This window comes from Micromonas commoda, chromosome 8 (assembly GCF_000090985.2).
Source record: "Micromonas commoda chromosome 8, complete sequence".
Classification (NCBI taxonomy): Eukaryota; Viridiplantae; Chlorophyta; class Mamiellophyceae; order Mamiellales; family Mamiellaceae; genus Micromonas; species Micromonas commoda.
Window position 1 is genome coordinate 495,186 of NC_013045.1, and position 14,791 is coordinate 509,976.

At 56.3% G+C, this 14,791-nt stretch overlaps 1 protein-coding gene across 1 annotated transcript; it reads right to left on the reverse strand.

Moving 5' to 3' along the window:
• Positions 1-238: 238 nt before the first annotated feature.
• Positions 239-14,374, reverse strand: ODA-DHCA (dynein alpha chain, flagellar outer arm). Its single transcript, XM_002508139.1, has 3 exons — positions 14,256-14,374; positions 7,099-14,064; positions 239-6,748 (listed from the first exon to the last, which is right to left on the reverse strand). The coding sequence occupies exons 2-3, from the start codon at positions 14,039-14,041 to the stop codon at positions 387-389; spliced, it is 13,305 nt and encodes a 4,434-aa protein (XP_002508185.1). The 5' UTR covers positions 14,042-14,064; positions 14,256-14,374; the 3' UTR covers positions 239-386.
• Positions 14,375-14,791: the final 417 nt, after the last annotated feature.

The window sequence follows — 14,791 nt, forward strand, 5'->3', positions numbered from 1 at the left end:
GTGGAGATAAAGCGTTGATGCCAGCTTGGACGGATGGTTGAGGGTCGTGATTGGCGGGCATCCCCCATCGGCGAATGCTACATCGGTCCTGAACCGTGAAACCACGGTCTATTTTCGCCGATCCCCAAAATCTCGCCGAGACAGCCAAGCAAGGTGGATTTTTTGTGCCAACAACGCATCTGACACGGCAGCCAGGCTCATCAAGGCGGCAATGCGAGCGCGAGACAACTTTTCGAGTCAGAGAAATGAAAATTTGGTCTATGAAAATTTGGTCCTGCTAGAGTCTACCAACCTGCCGAGGAACCCGGCTAGGTCTTGTTCGACAACCTGTGATGAAAGGATTTACGTCTTGTTTGATCAATATGTAACAAAGCAGGCTGTCTCGCTTACGCGAGCTCATCCTGCATGAGCAGCGCCACAGACGCGAGCGTCCACTTCACCGGAGGCTGATCCTCGGGATGCTTCAGCGTGAATGTGGACACCTGCGCGGAGTACACGTTGGCGCGCTGCATGTTCATGTACACAGGGCACATGTAGTATCCATTCGTGTCGTACTTGTCCGCAGTGACCGGGATAACCTTGATCACCGGGAGCAGGCAACGGAGCTCCTTGGGTTTGGAGTCCATCACCATGCCGAGGTCCTGGTCCCAGCGAGCGCCCTCCATGGTCAGGCCGTGGATGTACGTGCCCTCGTCAGAGTACTCCTCGATGTCGCCCGGTTGCATCCTAGTCACTTCGGTGCGGAACTTCATGACGTCGAGTGGCAGCTGATTTGCGCGGGCGTACACCTGCTGGACGGCGGTGATGAACGCCTTGGCGTTGAAAAGGCCGGGCAGCCAAACAGTCTTGGGATGCTCAACTGAGCGCGCCGTCCACTTGTCCAGCTGCGCGTGACGCTCCTGCACGTCCTTGAACCATCGAGACAAGGAGTACACTTCCTGAATGCGGCTGGACATCTGCTTCATCCAGCTCGGCGGTACGCTGTTTCGGAAGATGCCATTCTGAACCTCCTCCATCGCCGGAGACATGTTCAGCGCACCGTCAAGACCGAGAGTCAGCTCCTCCAGCGAGCGCTTGATGAAGTTGAGAAGGTCAGTCATGCGGGTCGCCTCCTGCAGCGCGCACACGACGTAAGGATTCTTATCGACGATGCGGCTCTCAATGTCGATGAGGTTGAAGGGCTCAGGGCAGAAGTCGTACATGTTGTTGACTCCGCTACGAACGATGGAATCCATGTCAACTGCGCCGCCGCCGCCGCCGCCGCCGCCACCCTGCACGTCGTCGATGGTCTTGAACAGAATCTCTCCCTCGGATGTAAGGAGCGAAAGCTGCGCGTTGAAGTGCAGACCGTAGATGGACGGGGTCTCCTGCGGAAGCTTAGTCTCCACCACGTTCTGAAGCTCCTCATAGCTGATGGGGTTCGGGGCGATGAGGCCGGGAGCCAGCTGCTTAGTCGGGGCCTCGCCATCCGCACTCGGAAGAAGATCCGGGGTGACGAGCACGTCAAGATAGGAGATGCAGAGTCGCCTGTCCATCGCGTCAGTGATGTGTCCACCATAGAACACCTCGCCGAACATGTACCGGAGATCCTCCCAGGGGACGTTGTCGTTGCCCTCGAGGTAGTTGAACAACACCTCAGTGCAGTTGACGAGGTCGCCCATGTTGAAGGAGTAGCCGCGGCAGTAACCGAGACCGGATCCAAGGCCAATGCCGATACCTACGCCGAATTTCTTGCGGCCGAGGAGGAGCGAGTGGTAGAAGCACAGCGCAAAGAGAACAGCAGTGTGAACCGTCTTCTTCTCGTCGGTGGTGGATCGATCAAGCACGTCCTGGCTGAACGGCGCGAGGGCACGACGCATGTTGGACTTCAGATCCGAGGGAGGCTCATTGGATATCTTGATGCACGTCTGTAGGATGGACTCGGGCACAATCTTGGCGAAGGGTGCGCCGTTGATGGGCTCCGCACTGAAAAAGCAGCGGAAATCCCTGTGCGCAGATTCTGCAGCAATTTCCAACTTGCGCTCGAGAGACGGAATCCAACCCTGCATGAGGTGGACGTTGTCCAAGAAGACCCAACCACCCTCCTGGGTGTATTTGTCCAGCACAGCCTCGGCGACGGGCTCCTGACCCTGTCCCATTGAAATGATGGTTAGCTTTCCATTCTCCGACGACTTGCCCATCTCATTCGCCAGCTTCTCGATGTCTTTGGACGGAGAGTAACCAGGGAACAGGACAAAGAAAATCGGCGTGGACGGTCCAGACTCCTCGAACATCTTACGCGCGTCGAACGCCTCCTGGTTGACGTACTCCGAGCCCATGGTCTTTTCGACGAAGAGCGAAAGGGCGGAGGTGATGCGGTCGGGGCGAACGGCGCGGATGAGCAGCAGCTTCTGGAACTCGGTGAGCTTCTTGTTCCACTCTCCGGGCAGCGGCTCCGTCTCGGCGAGCTCGTGCATGCCCCACTCCGCCCATTCCTCGTTTCGCTTCTCCATGTCGCGAGCGATGCCCTTAAATGCCGCGAGCTTCTCCTCCACGCCGCACAGTCCCGCCCACTGTGCATCAGTCATCCAAACTGCCAGGTCATCAGGGCAAGGCGTACCCCTCATGGACTTCAGTCCCTTCAGGAGGGCGTTGTACTCATCGCTCTCGAGGAGTCCGTCTTTGACCATGATGGAGAATGTCAGAAGCGTGGAGACGATCAGCTTGTCCTTGTCAAAGAGACCCCGGCGCGTGTAGTTATACACGGTGTACGTGGTCGTCTCGAGGAGTGCGTTGAGGCGCTTGGCCATGGCCTCCTCTGTCGGCTCCTCAGACGTCTCAGACTTCCTGGGATCTCCGCCCTTCACCGACGGGATGAGCGACTTGAGCAAGTCCATGTTCCAGTCGAACTTGCCCATGACTCGCTTGGCGACGGTGCGGAACGATAACTTGACCGCACGCTTCTTCCCGCCGGGGGCAAGATCGATACCGCGAGAGAACACCGTCACAAATGCGTTCAAGGAGAAGGCGTAGAAGGCGTGAACCTTGTTGAGGGAGTTCAACATGAAGAAGAGCAATGCTCCACGGGCCGCGGCGACGCGGTACCTCTCACGCGAGGTGTTGATCTTTTCCTCTGTCTCCTTGGACTCCTCCACCTTGAGAACAATCTCATCTGCGACACGCTTAGCCTCCTCCAAGGACTCAATGAGTTCAACATCCTCCGTGAGGTCGCCCTCAGCATTCGCGAGCTTGAACAAGAGCGTGTCCTCCAACTCCTTGAGCTTAATAGTGAACTCGTTGTTCTGAATGATGAGAGCCGTCTTGGTCTCTTCCAGATCTGGACGCTCCTTGTTCACCACAAGCGCGAGGAGCTGATCCTCAAGACCATCCTGGGTCACCGTGAAGTTGATGAGCGTCGTCTCAGCCTGAATCTCGGGGGGGTAATGAGGGTTGGACATCTTGGTGTGAAGGAACAACTTGAAGTTAGGGTTATACTCCACATCCTTGTCACCCATCTTTACGAAAAGAGCTCGGCCTTTCTTGTACGTGGAGCGGGTCACTGTTGGCATGAGCACTGCGTCAATGCTCTCACCCATGTTCTCAATGAGAACGGAATGGCCAGCCTCGATCGCCTTCTCCATGATGTCGACAGTCTTCGCCGCGCCCATGCGAACAACCTGAAGGTTGTTCTTGGATTCACGCTCCTTGATCCAGGCGATACCCTGAAGCTGCGGGTCGCACATAAGGGGCCAGCGCTCGGAGTTGCACGTGATGGTGCCGTTCTCGACAGAGGTGCGGTCAGAAGGGAGACCCTCGCTGACCCAGCCGGCAATCGTAGCCGGATCAACAAGAACCTTAAGGACGTCGATTCCCTCGGTCATCGGGATGTTGTTCTCCATCAGTCTCTTCTCGAACGCAGTGTTCAGCTCCGTGCGGAATTTTGCCGTAAACGGTCCATTGTATGTGACAAATGATGCCGCATAGAGGCAGTCTCCCACAAGCAAACCGTTGTCGATCTTTAGCTGAGCGACGTCGTTTTTCCATTGCTCTCCGGATGCAGCGAGCGCATTCACGAGACGCGTGGCCAGGCCGAGCTTGATCTCGAGCCTCTCCTTTTCATTGATGGCGGCATTCTTGTCCGCCTCAGCCTCGTTGAACTGGCGTTCAAGGTCGGCAACAAGGGCGTTGAGTCCAGCGACCTTGTCCTGCACCGCCTGGAGAGTCGCGTTCGCCTCGTCGAGCTGAGCATTCGCATCGGCAAGCTCTTTACGTTTGGGCTCGATCATCGTGATCACATCGTAGTATTTAATGATGTTGATGGCAAACTCGCACAAACCGGCGGCGGCACGAGATTTGTTGTAAATCGTGTCCCTGTTGAAGTGCGGGAGCTCAAGGTACGGGCGGCACGCGTCCACATTTTTCTTGGGAACCTTGCCAGCGTCAATCTGATCCTTGAAACCCTTGAGGGTCTCCATGAATCGCTCAACATTGTTCATCATCTTGGTTGCCGCGTTCCATGACTTATCCCTCGGGTTGTTCTGGAGAAGAATGACAACGACGGCAGTGATGTCGTCGACACCAGCAGGGGGCTTCTTCAGAGACTTTGCCTCGCCGAGATCCTTCTTGTTGAGGGTATCGAGCGCTGCGAGCGCAGCATCGACCAGCGGCTCCGCCGCATCAAGATCAGCCTGCACGGATACCTGCTTGGCCAACACCTGCTCTTGGATAACCGAACACTTTTCAGCCTCAACCTGAGCCGCCTCGTTCTCAACGTTCGCCTTGTCCTTCTCAACCTGGACCTGAGCCGCGAACGTCTCAGAGGACGCAACCTTATCCGCAACTTCAACCGCCTTGATCTTGGCTTGTTCGACGAGGATGTCGACATCCTTTTGGGTCTTCATCAGCTTCTCGAGACCGTTCTCAAGCCTGTCAATCTGTCCCTCAGTCACTTCGCGCTTGGAAGCAAGGAGGTTCTTGTACAGCTTGATCAGCTCGAGGAATGTCTTGGGCGTGGTGTAATTGTACCTGCGCTCAGATTCCTTGAACTTTTCGCTCATCTTGCCCACGAGGTTGAAGCTGAAAGGCATGAACTCCATGACAGCCATGGCGATCTCGTCGGTGCCCAGATCGAGCTCGCCGAGGAAGCGCTTGGATACACCAAGCAGTGCCTGTTCCGGCCAAGGCTGGAACCAGTCGATGACGGTGGAGTTGATCATAGCCAAGAAGCGCTGCGCGCGGATGCGGAATTGTTCGCCGACAGGCGAGCAAGTGAACACCATGTGCAGGTTTTCGCGAGTTTTCTGGATGAAGAAATCCCAGCAGGTGTCACGGTTGTCTGCGTTCAGACCCGCCGCTTTCACCTCGCCGCGCATCGAGTTGATGATCTCATCCTTGTCCTCCAATGGGAACAAATCAGGAATCTCACCCGACGATAATAAATCGTTGATGAGCACCAAAAACTTTTCATCGGTGATCTGCGAGTCTGTGAAAAGGAAGAGGATTCCCTCACCCTTGAGGCCGGCACGCTTGTACATCTTCTGAAGATCTTCCTTGAGGGAGTTGACATTGTAGGATCCAGAAATAACGATCATGTACGTCGTCATGCCGCACAGGTGAGCAGCGAGCTTCGAGAGGGACTGCTTACCCGAACCTCCGACGCCGACCAGAAGCGCGTGGCCACCGGGGTTGGAGATGATGCGGCTGATACGGCAGATGTGCTTCATGGCATCCTCGAACAACACGAGATCCATCACAGCGTTAGTTTCGTTGTATTCTGCGAGCGTGTCCTCTAGGATTTTCTGCAGCTTGGAGTACTCCGCGATGTCATTGTAGATTTTCTCCTCGACCCCGCCAGCAAAGTGGCAGAAGATGAGAGGTTTGGCCTTTTCACGAGCATAGAAGTCGTCGATGCCTGGGATCTTGAAAAATTTGTTGGCAATTTGGACAACGTTCCTGTTGTATGTCTCAAGGTCCTTGGCGCTGACGAGACGATCGGCGTATACACGCTCTGACTCGTGCAACCACAGCTTGGACAGCTTCGCAACGTTGTTGAAGTTGTCAGGGGTGGAGAAGAGGAGACCCTGGAACACGTTCGTGAGGTGGCGGACGGTGAACTCGTAGTGGAAGTTGATGGCAGTCTTGCGGAAGCTCTGCACAACCTTCTCGTGGTTTGCCAGCGAAGCCTGGATCAGTTTCATGCCAAGCTCCTGGCAATCCGCATTGAAATGCTTCAGGTGACCGTTGAGGAACGTGCCGTAGATCTTCATCAGCGAATCCTGGCCAGGGAAGTCTACTGCTAAGGTCATGAACAGGCGCTGCAGGCGCGGGTTGATGACGAAAGCACCGGCAGTGGGGTTCATGCACGCCACGTACTGGGTGTTGTGGATCACCTTCGGAGAGAGCTTCGCGCGATCGAACCAGTGTCCCCAGCCGAGATGTTGGCGAATGTGGGAGATGGGCATCGCGGTGTCGTAAGGGTCCAGCTTTGGCATGTTGAGATCATCAACAAAGTAGATGAGCTTGTTGTTCCCGGGGGGCCCGTAGTTGACACCCGCCTTCTTCTCCAGCTGGGACTCAAGGATCTTCTGGAATGAGATGACATCGGTGAAGTAGTTGAAGTTTATGTTCAGGCTCATGTTGCCCTCCGGCAGCGAAGCAAGCTTGCCCTTTACCAACTGAGTCTTGCCGGTACCGGCAGGGCCAACAAACATGATGGGCGCTCGTAGCTCAAGCATCATGTCGAGGAAATAAGTGAACGAGGATGTCTCTGCTGTGGGTACAAAGACAGATGTCATTGGGGTGAGCTTAGAGTCATATGCCACGTCCGATACCAGGTCAGCCCACGGGGCGAATGCTCCCGTCTTTGCGTTGATGTAGTAGTCGAACACCGAGCCCTTGTTGGGGAACTTTATCGTGGTCCATTTCTTTTTCCACCTGTCGTTAGAGTCAAACCCGCATGTGTGTGTTCCAGTTAGAAATCGAGAGGGAGGGAGGGGGAGAGAGGGGGAGAGAGGGGGAGAGAGGGGGAGAGAGAAGAGACGTAAACCTACCACTTGTCGAAGTTCCGCCTGTAATCGATACCATCTTTGGGTGCGAGGCCTCCGCCAAACGCCCACACACAGGCAAGCACGAAGTAAGTCTCGAAAGCCTCCTGGGTAGCCTTTGAGTTCAGATTCTCCGGTTTAAGCATCCCTTCGAGAATATTGACCAACGTAGTGCAGAAGTTCATAGTCTCCAAGGGCGTGATGTGCTGGAAGGACTTCTTCATCTCGAAAATGGTGTCCGGCAGATACTTGTCCACGAGCTCAGTGAGCCATTGCGCAGGCTGGTTCGGGTCCTTGAACTTCGCCTTCACAGCGTAATCAGGGACAACCCGCTTCATCCAGGAGGTAATCATGTTCTTCCACTGCACCTTCTCGGATATGTAAAGAATACCAGCGCGAGTAGCCGTCGCCGGCGTCGCAAACTTCAAGTTGCGAATCTCGAAGATGAGCTTCATGTGCGGCAAGAGACGGATTCGCTCGTTTGAGGGCAGCGTGAGCAGGCGGTTATCGTCCATCACGGAGTTCATGGACTCGATCCAGTTCGCGTCGAGATCACCGTCAAGGATGATCCACTTGGGGTCCTCGTCGGGGATGGTAGCAAGCTCACGCATGTAGTATGACATCATGCCATCCTTCCACTCACGGGTGGAGAGGTTCACGTAACCGTAGAACTCCTGGGTGGAGATGGACTTGGGGTTGATGTCGCGAATGACAACCTTCTTCTTGTTGTTCGGGCGGAGATAATCGTTTACGATTTCCTTCTCTGGCACGTTTACGCCCTTCTGCATGGCCTTCGCGAGGACGCGGTACGCCTCGGTGCGTCCACCTCCCGTCACACCCATCAAGAAGATACAGTGGCGAATCGCCATGAGCTCGCTTAACTGGACCACACGAAGGATGAAATCATCCTCAACGGTGAGGCCCATCTCAGCGGTGGTCTCTTCGATGACCTTCTCAAACTTCATGTCGCGCTTACGAGGGGGGTCGACGCCGAGGAACAAATCGTTCAGCAGACCCATGAAGATGACCATATCTGCCGCGAGGATCTTGGGAATGTTGAAATCGCGCAGGGCACGGAACAGGACATCTGACTCGTCCTGACCTTCCTCCGCACGGAGGAGAGAGCCGGCAACGACGAGCACGGACTTGATGGCACGGAGACCCCAATCGTAGTGGGTCTGCGGTGAAAGCATGTCCTCCAGAAGGTAGTAGAGCGACGCAAACTTCTTTGCGAGCATCTTTGCCTCAACGAAACCCTCAGCCATGAGCATGTTCTCCATAATGAGCTGGCGGTCCGGCACCATCACGGTGATTGGCCGGAACAGGGCCTTGAGAGACTCAGGGAGCTCAGCCCGACCGATGTAACCCGGGTTCATGGTGATGAACCCCGAGCAGCCTTCCTCAAGAGGCATCTCGACGCCATCCGCGGCGATGAACTTGTAGTTCTGGATCGCATCGTGCTTCACGCCTTCCTTGTCGACGAACTCAAGACCACGGCCGGGCATGTTAGCCTTGCGCTTCTGCGCATCCGTGACACACTTGTACTGGACAGAACACACCGAAAGCACCTCAGGAACAAGTCGGTTAAACTCATCGAAGCAGCCCCAAGAGCCGGAAGCGGCCAAGCCCTTGAAGATATCGCCCATGGTGCGGTAGTCCATCTCCGGTGAGCAGTTGAACACGTACATCGATTTTCCAAGCTGCGCGGAGAGATCCTTTGATGTCTCCGTCTTGCCGGTACCGGCTGGGCCAGCGGGTGCGGTGCCCATGGACAACCAGCACGCCTGCGTAGCAGTGATATAAATGCGATCAGTAAGCGGCGTGATGACCAGACGACCACCGTTTCCGAGGTACTCGTAACCGTAAGGGAACGAGGCATCACAGATCTTGATAACGGAATCGTCAATATCCGCATCCCAGTAGGTGCGCAGCTGTGACATCCACTTGAAGCACTTCTTGCTGGTCTCACCATTCTCGATGATACCGATGACCATGTCACGAGAGTGGGCATCAATCGTAATCATGTTCATGATTTTCTGTCGAGATGGTTTGTCGAGGTCGCGACGTGTGGTGGCAATGAGATCAGTGATCTGCTGAACCTGCTGCTCGTTGTACTTTTTCATGGCACCGGCGTCGCCTGCAGCAATCTTGTCGAAAGCCTCCTCGACTTCCGAGCACCAATAGATCTGGTTAACCACCAAACCAAGCTGAGAGGACCAGTCGAAGCACCACTCGTGTCGAGGCTTCGGGTTGTTGTACGCCTGCATCGCATCGAAGCAGTGAAGCTTGAGCTCGCTCCTCATCTTGTCAATGATCAGGTTCATGTACTCTTCAACCTTGCCGTCGAGGCCCATCTCGCTCTTGAAGGGGATCGTCTCCTTGCCGACGCAGGATATAATAGCCTTCGCCTTTGGACGCCTGCCCGCTCCGGGGTTTTCTGTGTCCAAGGTAAGTTTCTCGATGGCCTGGAAACATTTGTTCATGTGGACCATAACCTTGACCGGGTTGTTTCCGTTTGAGAGGATATCGAGGAGGTCAGCAGTGGACACGAAGTAGAAGCGCGGGAATGCACGTCGCTTGGACTCCATGTAGTCGGCAAGAGCCTTCTCGCACTTTTCGAGCTCGCCCTGCTGATTCTCGAGCTCCTTGTAGAGCCCGTCCTTGCAGGCAGAATTGACGACGTTCTTGGTAGCGCACGCCTCCTTGAGGATGCTCTTGATCACCGAGTCGATCTTCTTGAATCGAGCCGCCGCCTCGGGGAGCTCTTTCTTGACCTCGTCGGAGTAGATGAAGAGCGATTCGAGGTAGGCCCACGTGCGCTGGATCTCGGACATGATGTTGTTCACGTCTGCGACCATCATCAGCTTCTTGTTCCAGCCGGTAATGGGTTCCTCGAAAGTCTTCATGTACTTGTTGGCCATCATGCCCTGGACCATGACCTGGTTGTCCTCGAGCCCCTCGAAGTCCTCCTCGCCGAGCTTGATGGTGTTGATATCGGTATCCTTGTGCTTGATCTGCACCCACTCCACCTTGGCCCAAACCTGGTCGAGCTTCTTGAGGGACACCTCCATCTTGGCCTCCTTGTTGGCGCAATCGACAATTTCGCCAACCTCGTCTGCGAATTTGTGCAGCTCCAGTGCTAGCAGGTTGTCGAGGCTGAAGTTCTCGTCGATGGTGAACTCCGTGCCGGTCACCTTCATGAGAGACGACCAATGTCGGTCGCGCATGTCCGGAGAGCGCAGATCGGCAACCAGCGGCACGGAGGTGAGGAAGTTCTTGACGGATTCGTCCAGGCCCTTGTAGCAATCGGCGTCGCGGATCTTCTTTGGCAGCGTCTTGGAATCCTTCTGGAATGCCTTGGTCTGATCTTCCATCTCCTCGGTGTTGATGTCGTCCCAGAGGTTTGCGCGCCACTTTGTGAACTGCACCTCCACGAGAGAAGAGAAGTCCCACACATCCTTCGCGTTGCGAAGATCCTCGTGGCACTCAGCTACACACGCAGTCAGTTCCTCGACAGCCTCCGGGAACTCAAACATGTTGGCTAGGTGAGTGAGCTCCTTCACGCTTTCATCGAGGCCGACCAGCTTGGTACGAGCCGCATCGAGCAACGGATAGGCACCCTTGAAACCAGTCTCATATTTGAATATGGGACTCTCGAGGAACTCTTTGCGGTAGGCAGCCGCGTTGTCGGTGCCATCCTTGATCTTCTTCCTGATGCCCTCAGAGCGGGCCTCTTGGACAGGGTTGACAGCCTCCCTGACTTCAGGAGTGAGATTTGCGATCGCCTCCCACTGCAATCTAGCCTCCTCTAGGCGCTTGTCATTGGCTGTCGTGGGTATCTTGGCCTTGTTGAGCATGAACAGGGTCTCATGAATGCAGTCGAGCTCGAGGTCGATGGCTTCTTTGCGCGTCCTGGCGTCGAACAAGGCCCCCATGACCTTCATGAGGACATCGAACGATTCTTTCAACTTCTCGGAGTCATCGGCCATGCCAAATGCACCCTCTGTCATGTTGAAGAATTTCTCCAACTTATCGAGCTGTTTGGACACACCATTCTTCATGCAGCTAGTAAAAGAGAAGTTGTCCGACAAGTCAGGATCAAGTGTCGCCACGACGTCGAATCGGTTGCCACCCGTGGACGAAACGGTCAAAAGCTTTCCCGCGTGCACCGTCGCCAGAGCGCCAGTGGGCTCGCATACGGAAGGGTCGGCGCGGTACATCAGCTTCCAAACGCGCTTGTTGCAATCGAAGATGAATGCGTCGTTGATGGGGTTCTCGTTCACTCCTCCATACAGCATCAGGGAAGAGTCGCTGACAGATTCCATCATGGCAAACGCACGTGCATCCGGGATGCCAGATCCCTGAAGAGGAATCAACTCCGCAACCATCACGTCTCCTTCGGGCTTGAGCATCACGAAGTCGTCAAGAACCACCTCCTTGTCTTCTTCCTCGTCCTTGTAAATACCACCAAAGATGTAGACAACATCACCGACGGTGCAAATTGCAGCACCCTTGCGCGGAAGAAACATGTCTCCCTCAATTGGGACCTCGTTCCACCTTAGTCTACCGGCGTTCAGGTCAACGGTGAGGAAGTCCTCAAGGCTAACTTTCCCGTCCTCGCCTTCTGTTTCACCGCCAAAGATCACAACCTTGCTCTGACCCATCATGGCAACGGCGGGAGCTGAGCGCACAACTGGCTGTGTGGCGCCCGCGGCTTCAGGTGAAAGCGGTCGCACTGGAGTGCTTGGAGCAGGCGTGCTGACACTCCCTGCTCCTTCATCTCCGGCACCTTCACCTTTGCTGGAAGCAGCTCCATCGCCATCGGCGGATTTCGCCTCGTCGCCATCAGCGGCAGGCTCAGCATCGCCATCAGCAGGAGTTGCCTCTTCAGCAGGAGGCTCAGCCTCGCCATCAGCAGCAGGCTCCCCGCTCGCCACAGGCGCGGGTGGCTCCTCGCCGTCAGCAGGCGCGGGTGGCTCGCCGTCAGCAGGCGCTGGAGGCTCGGATTCTTCAACTACATCGGCGAGCTCGGGTTCCTCAGCAGGGGCAGGAGATTCCATCGGCAGGAAAACCTCTGATTTTGCAGACGCCTCTGATTCGCGAATTTCGCCCTGTTGCGGCGAGCCTTCAGCCGAAGATCCGGAATCCTTCGCATGGCGTGGGCGCAAAGGCACGTAGCCTTTGATCCCGTCGATGATTTTCCATGACCCCGACACGCCGTCCGGGTCAGCCGTGAAGGTGGCCAGGTCTCCAAGCTCTTCACCCTTGGCACCGAGAGTGGTACCGCCGAAAACGACCATCTTACCGCCACCGGCCGAATCTTGACCCTGGACCTTGCGCGGCTCGGGTTGGCCATTGACAGGAGCCGTGCCCCAGGTCCACCCATCTTGCTTCGTCCTGAGTACGCTGACCCCGTTCTCGTCGCCACCATACAAGCACACCTGCTGAGGTCCGACCGATGTGAGCGCACCGTGCTTGCGCTTGAGCGGCGCGGGACCCGACGTGCGCTGATACGTCCAAGGGTCTCCGAAGTTCATGTAGAAGGGGGAACCGCGGATGGGGATAATCTCCTGTGGCTCGCCAAGGTCATCGTAGCCTACATCGATGCGATAGCGTCCCGGCGTGGGGACCGTGTAGAACACTTCGTGCGTGCCGTTGTCGTAGTCGACGAGGCGTACCGAACCCTGGGGTGCCTTGGGATCATCAGCGTTGGTGACCTCGACGATGAACTCGTCGTCACCGGAGGTACGCTTTGAGTTGCAGGTGTCCTTGGCACAGATGAAGAACGGAATCTCAACCCCATATACGCCAGTGACATCCGAGTTGACACCGGGTCCGTACGCGATGCAGTTCGCGGCGGATGTGTTGGCAAAGTACCTAAACTTCAACTTGTTCACAGTCCAGCCTTCATCGTTGATGTTGACCCGCAAATTGACCTCGAGTGCGCCGAAATCTTCAAAGTTGGGCGTCTGGCAAGTGAGAGTATGCTCGTCGACGAATTTGCCTTGCGCAATCTTTTCGTTCTTGCCACTGCTGAAGGACACTTCGATCTTGTCCGACTCCTTGAACTGCAGACCGTGGATGACAATCTCGGATTCGCCAAACACGGGGCCAATGTCTGGAACAACCTTGGAGCAAGCATAGGGCGGACCAATGATGGGCGAAACGTTCAACGTCCAGGTGTCTCCCAGCCACCGGTTGCTCCAACCTCCAAACAGAATCACCTTGCATGTCTTAGGGTCGTAAGCCATCGCGGTGTCCTCGCGCACCACAGGTGGGCTACCAATCGCTTTTGGTGTGTTCCAAACCAAGGTGCCGCAGTCCATCACGTCAACGTGGTTCATGTACTCGTTCTGGCCTTTCTTTCCAGTGAGGCAGAACATCTTATACTTTGGCACAGACTCAATGGCGCTCAGCTGATGGTTCGAAATCTCCATCGTGTAAGGCGAAGGAGCCGACGTGCCTTCCTCCACCCACGTCATCGTGTCGAGGTCGAGGAAGTGGGTGTCGTTGAACATGGCCATGTTATCGCGGCCACCGAGGACCACAAACTTGTTTGGGAACCAGGAAGCGCCGTGATCGAAACGCGGGCTCGGGCCGTTGCCGTTCAGCACGGGTTTGGACCAAGTCGCGGGCTTGGGGGTATCTACGTCATCGGGGGTTTCCATCTCCTCGAAAAACGTGCCAAAGTCTAGCACGAAGAGCTCGTTCGAGGACTTCCCGTGGCCGCTGTATCCGCCAAACACGAACATCTGGTTCCCAACAATCGTCGCGGTGTGGTGCGCCCTGGGGGAGGGCCTGTCCTCGGCTCCCCCGCCGCACTTCAGCTCGTGCCACACGTTCTTCTTCGTGTCGTAAATCCACACATCGTCGTATCTGGCACGATGGTTCAGACCTCCGAAGACGACGAGGAAGTGCTTCACCACGACGCAACTGTGCCTCGAGCGCGGCGGCAGGCTTTCACCCTCAACCTCGGACCAGACCAGGAGCTCCGAATTGGTCAGGTCCAGCGTGTGCATCGCACCAAAGACGCAAGGTTTGCCTGTGAGGGATGGGAATAGAATCGACGGTCAGTGAGGTACGGTGTGGTGGGAGAGCCAAGATTTGCCGTGGGTCCATCGGCGCCGGCGAACGGCCCGGTGGGTGCGCGCGAACAGTGCGTGCCGCTCTCTGGAGCGCAGCGCGAACCGCTACGGCTTACACGATACAGCAGGGCTCAGATCGGACACTTACCATCCTTACGCCCGGTACCTCCGAGCAGGTAAGCCTTTGTGTCCACCACCGTCAATGTGTGCCCGGAGCGAGCCTCGGGCGACTCCCCCTTCAGGGGAGCCTCCTCCCACGTCACAGACTGCAGATGGTTGGGTAGGAGAGGGTTTCGGGTCAGTACTAGTGTCCATCGGGGTCCGCGACCCGAGCACGTGGTCCACAAGGCCGTCGATCGGCTCGGGTCGGCAACCCAGCGGCCGGAAAGCAGCGTGGTTCTCCAAACGGATCCTGTCGGATGCTGTCCTCACTCGAAAAATGGGGGGAGATCGGGTGGCGCGGGTCGGGCCATACACCGGCCAGGGACGCACCATGGGTCCTGCTCAAGCGCCTTCCCCGGACAGGCGTTGCGGCAGTCTCTTCGCGAATCAAGTTGGCGTGCGTCTCCTTCCGTCGCGCGCCAACCTTCGGGCGTGGTGCGCCGGCTTGACACCTCTAAACAACAGAAAGCTGGCGAGTCTACGGATACCCGATTTGGCTTCCGTCCGGCAGCAGACTGGCTG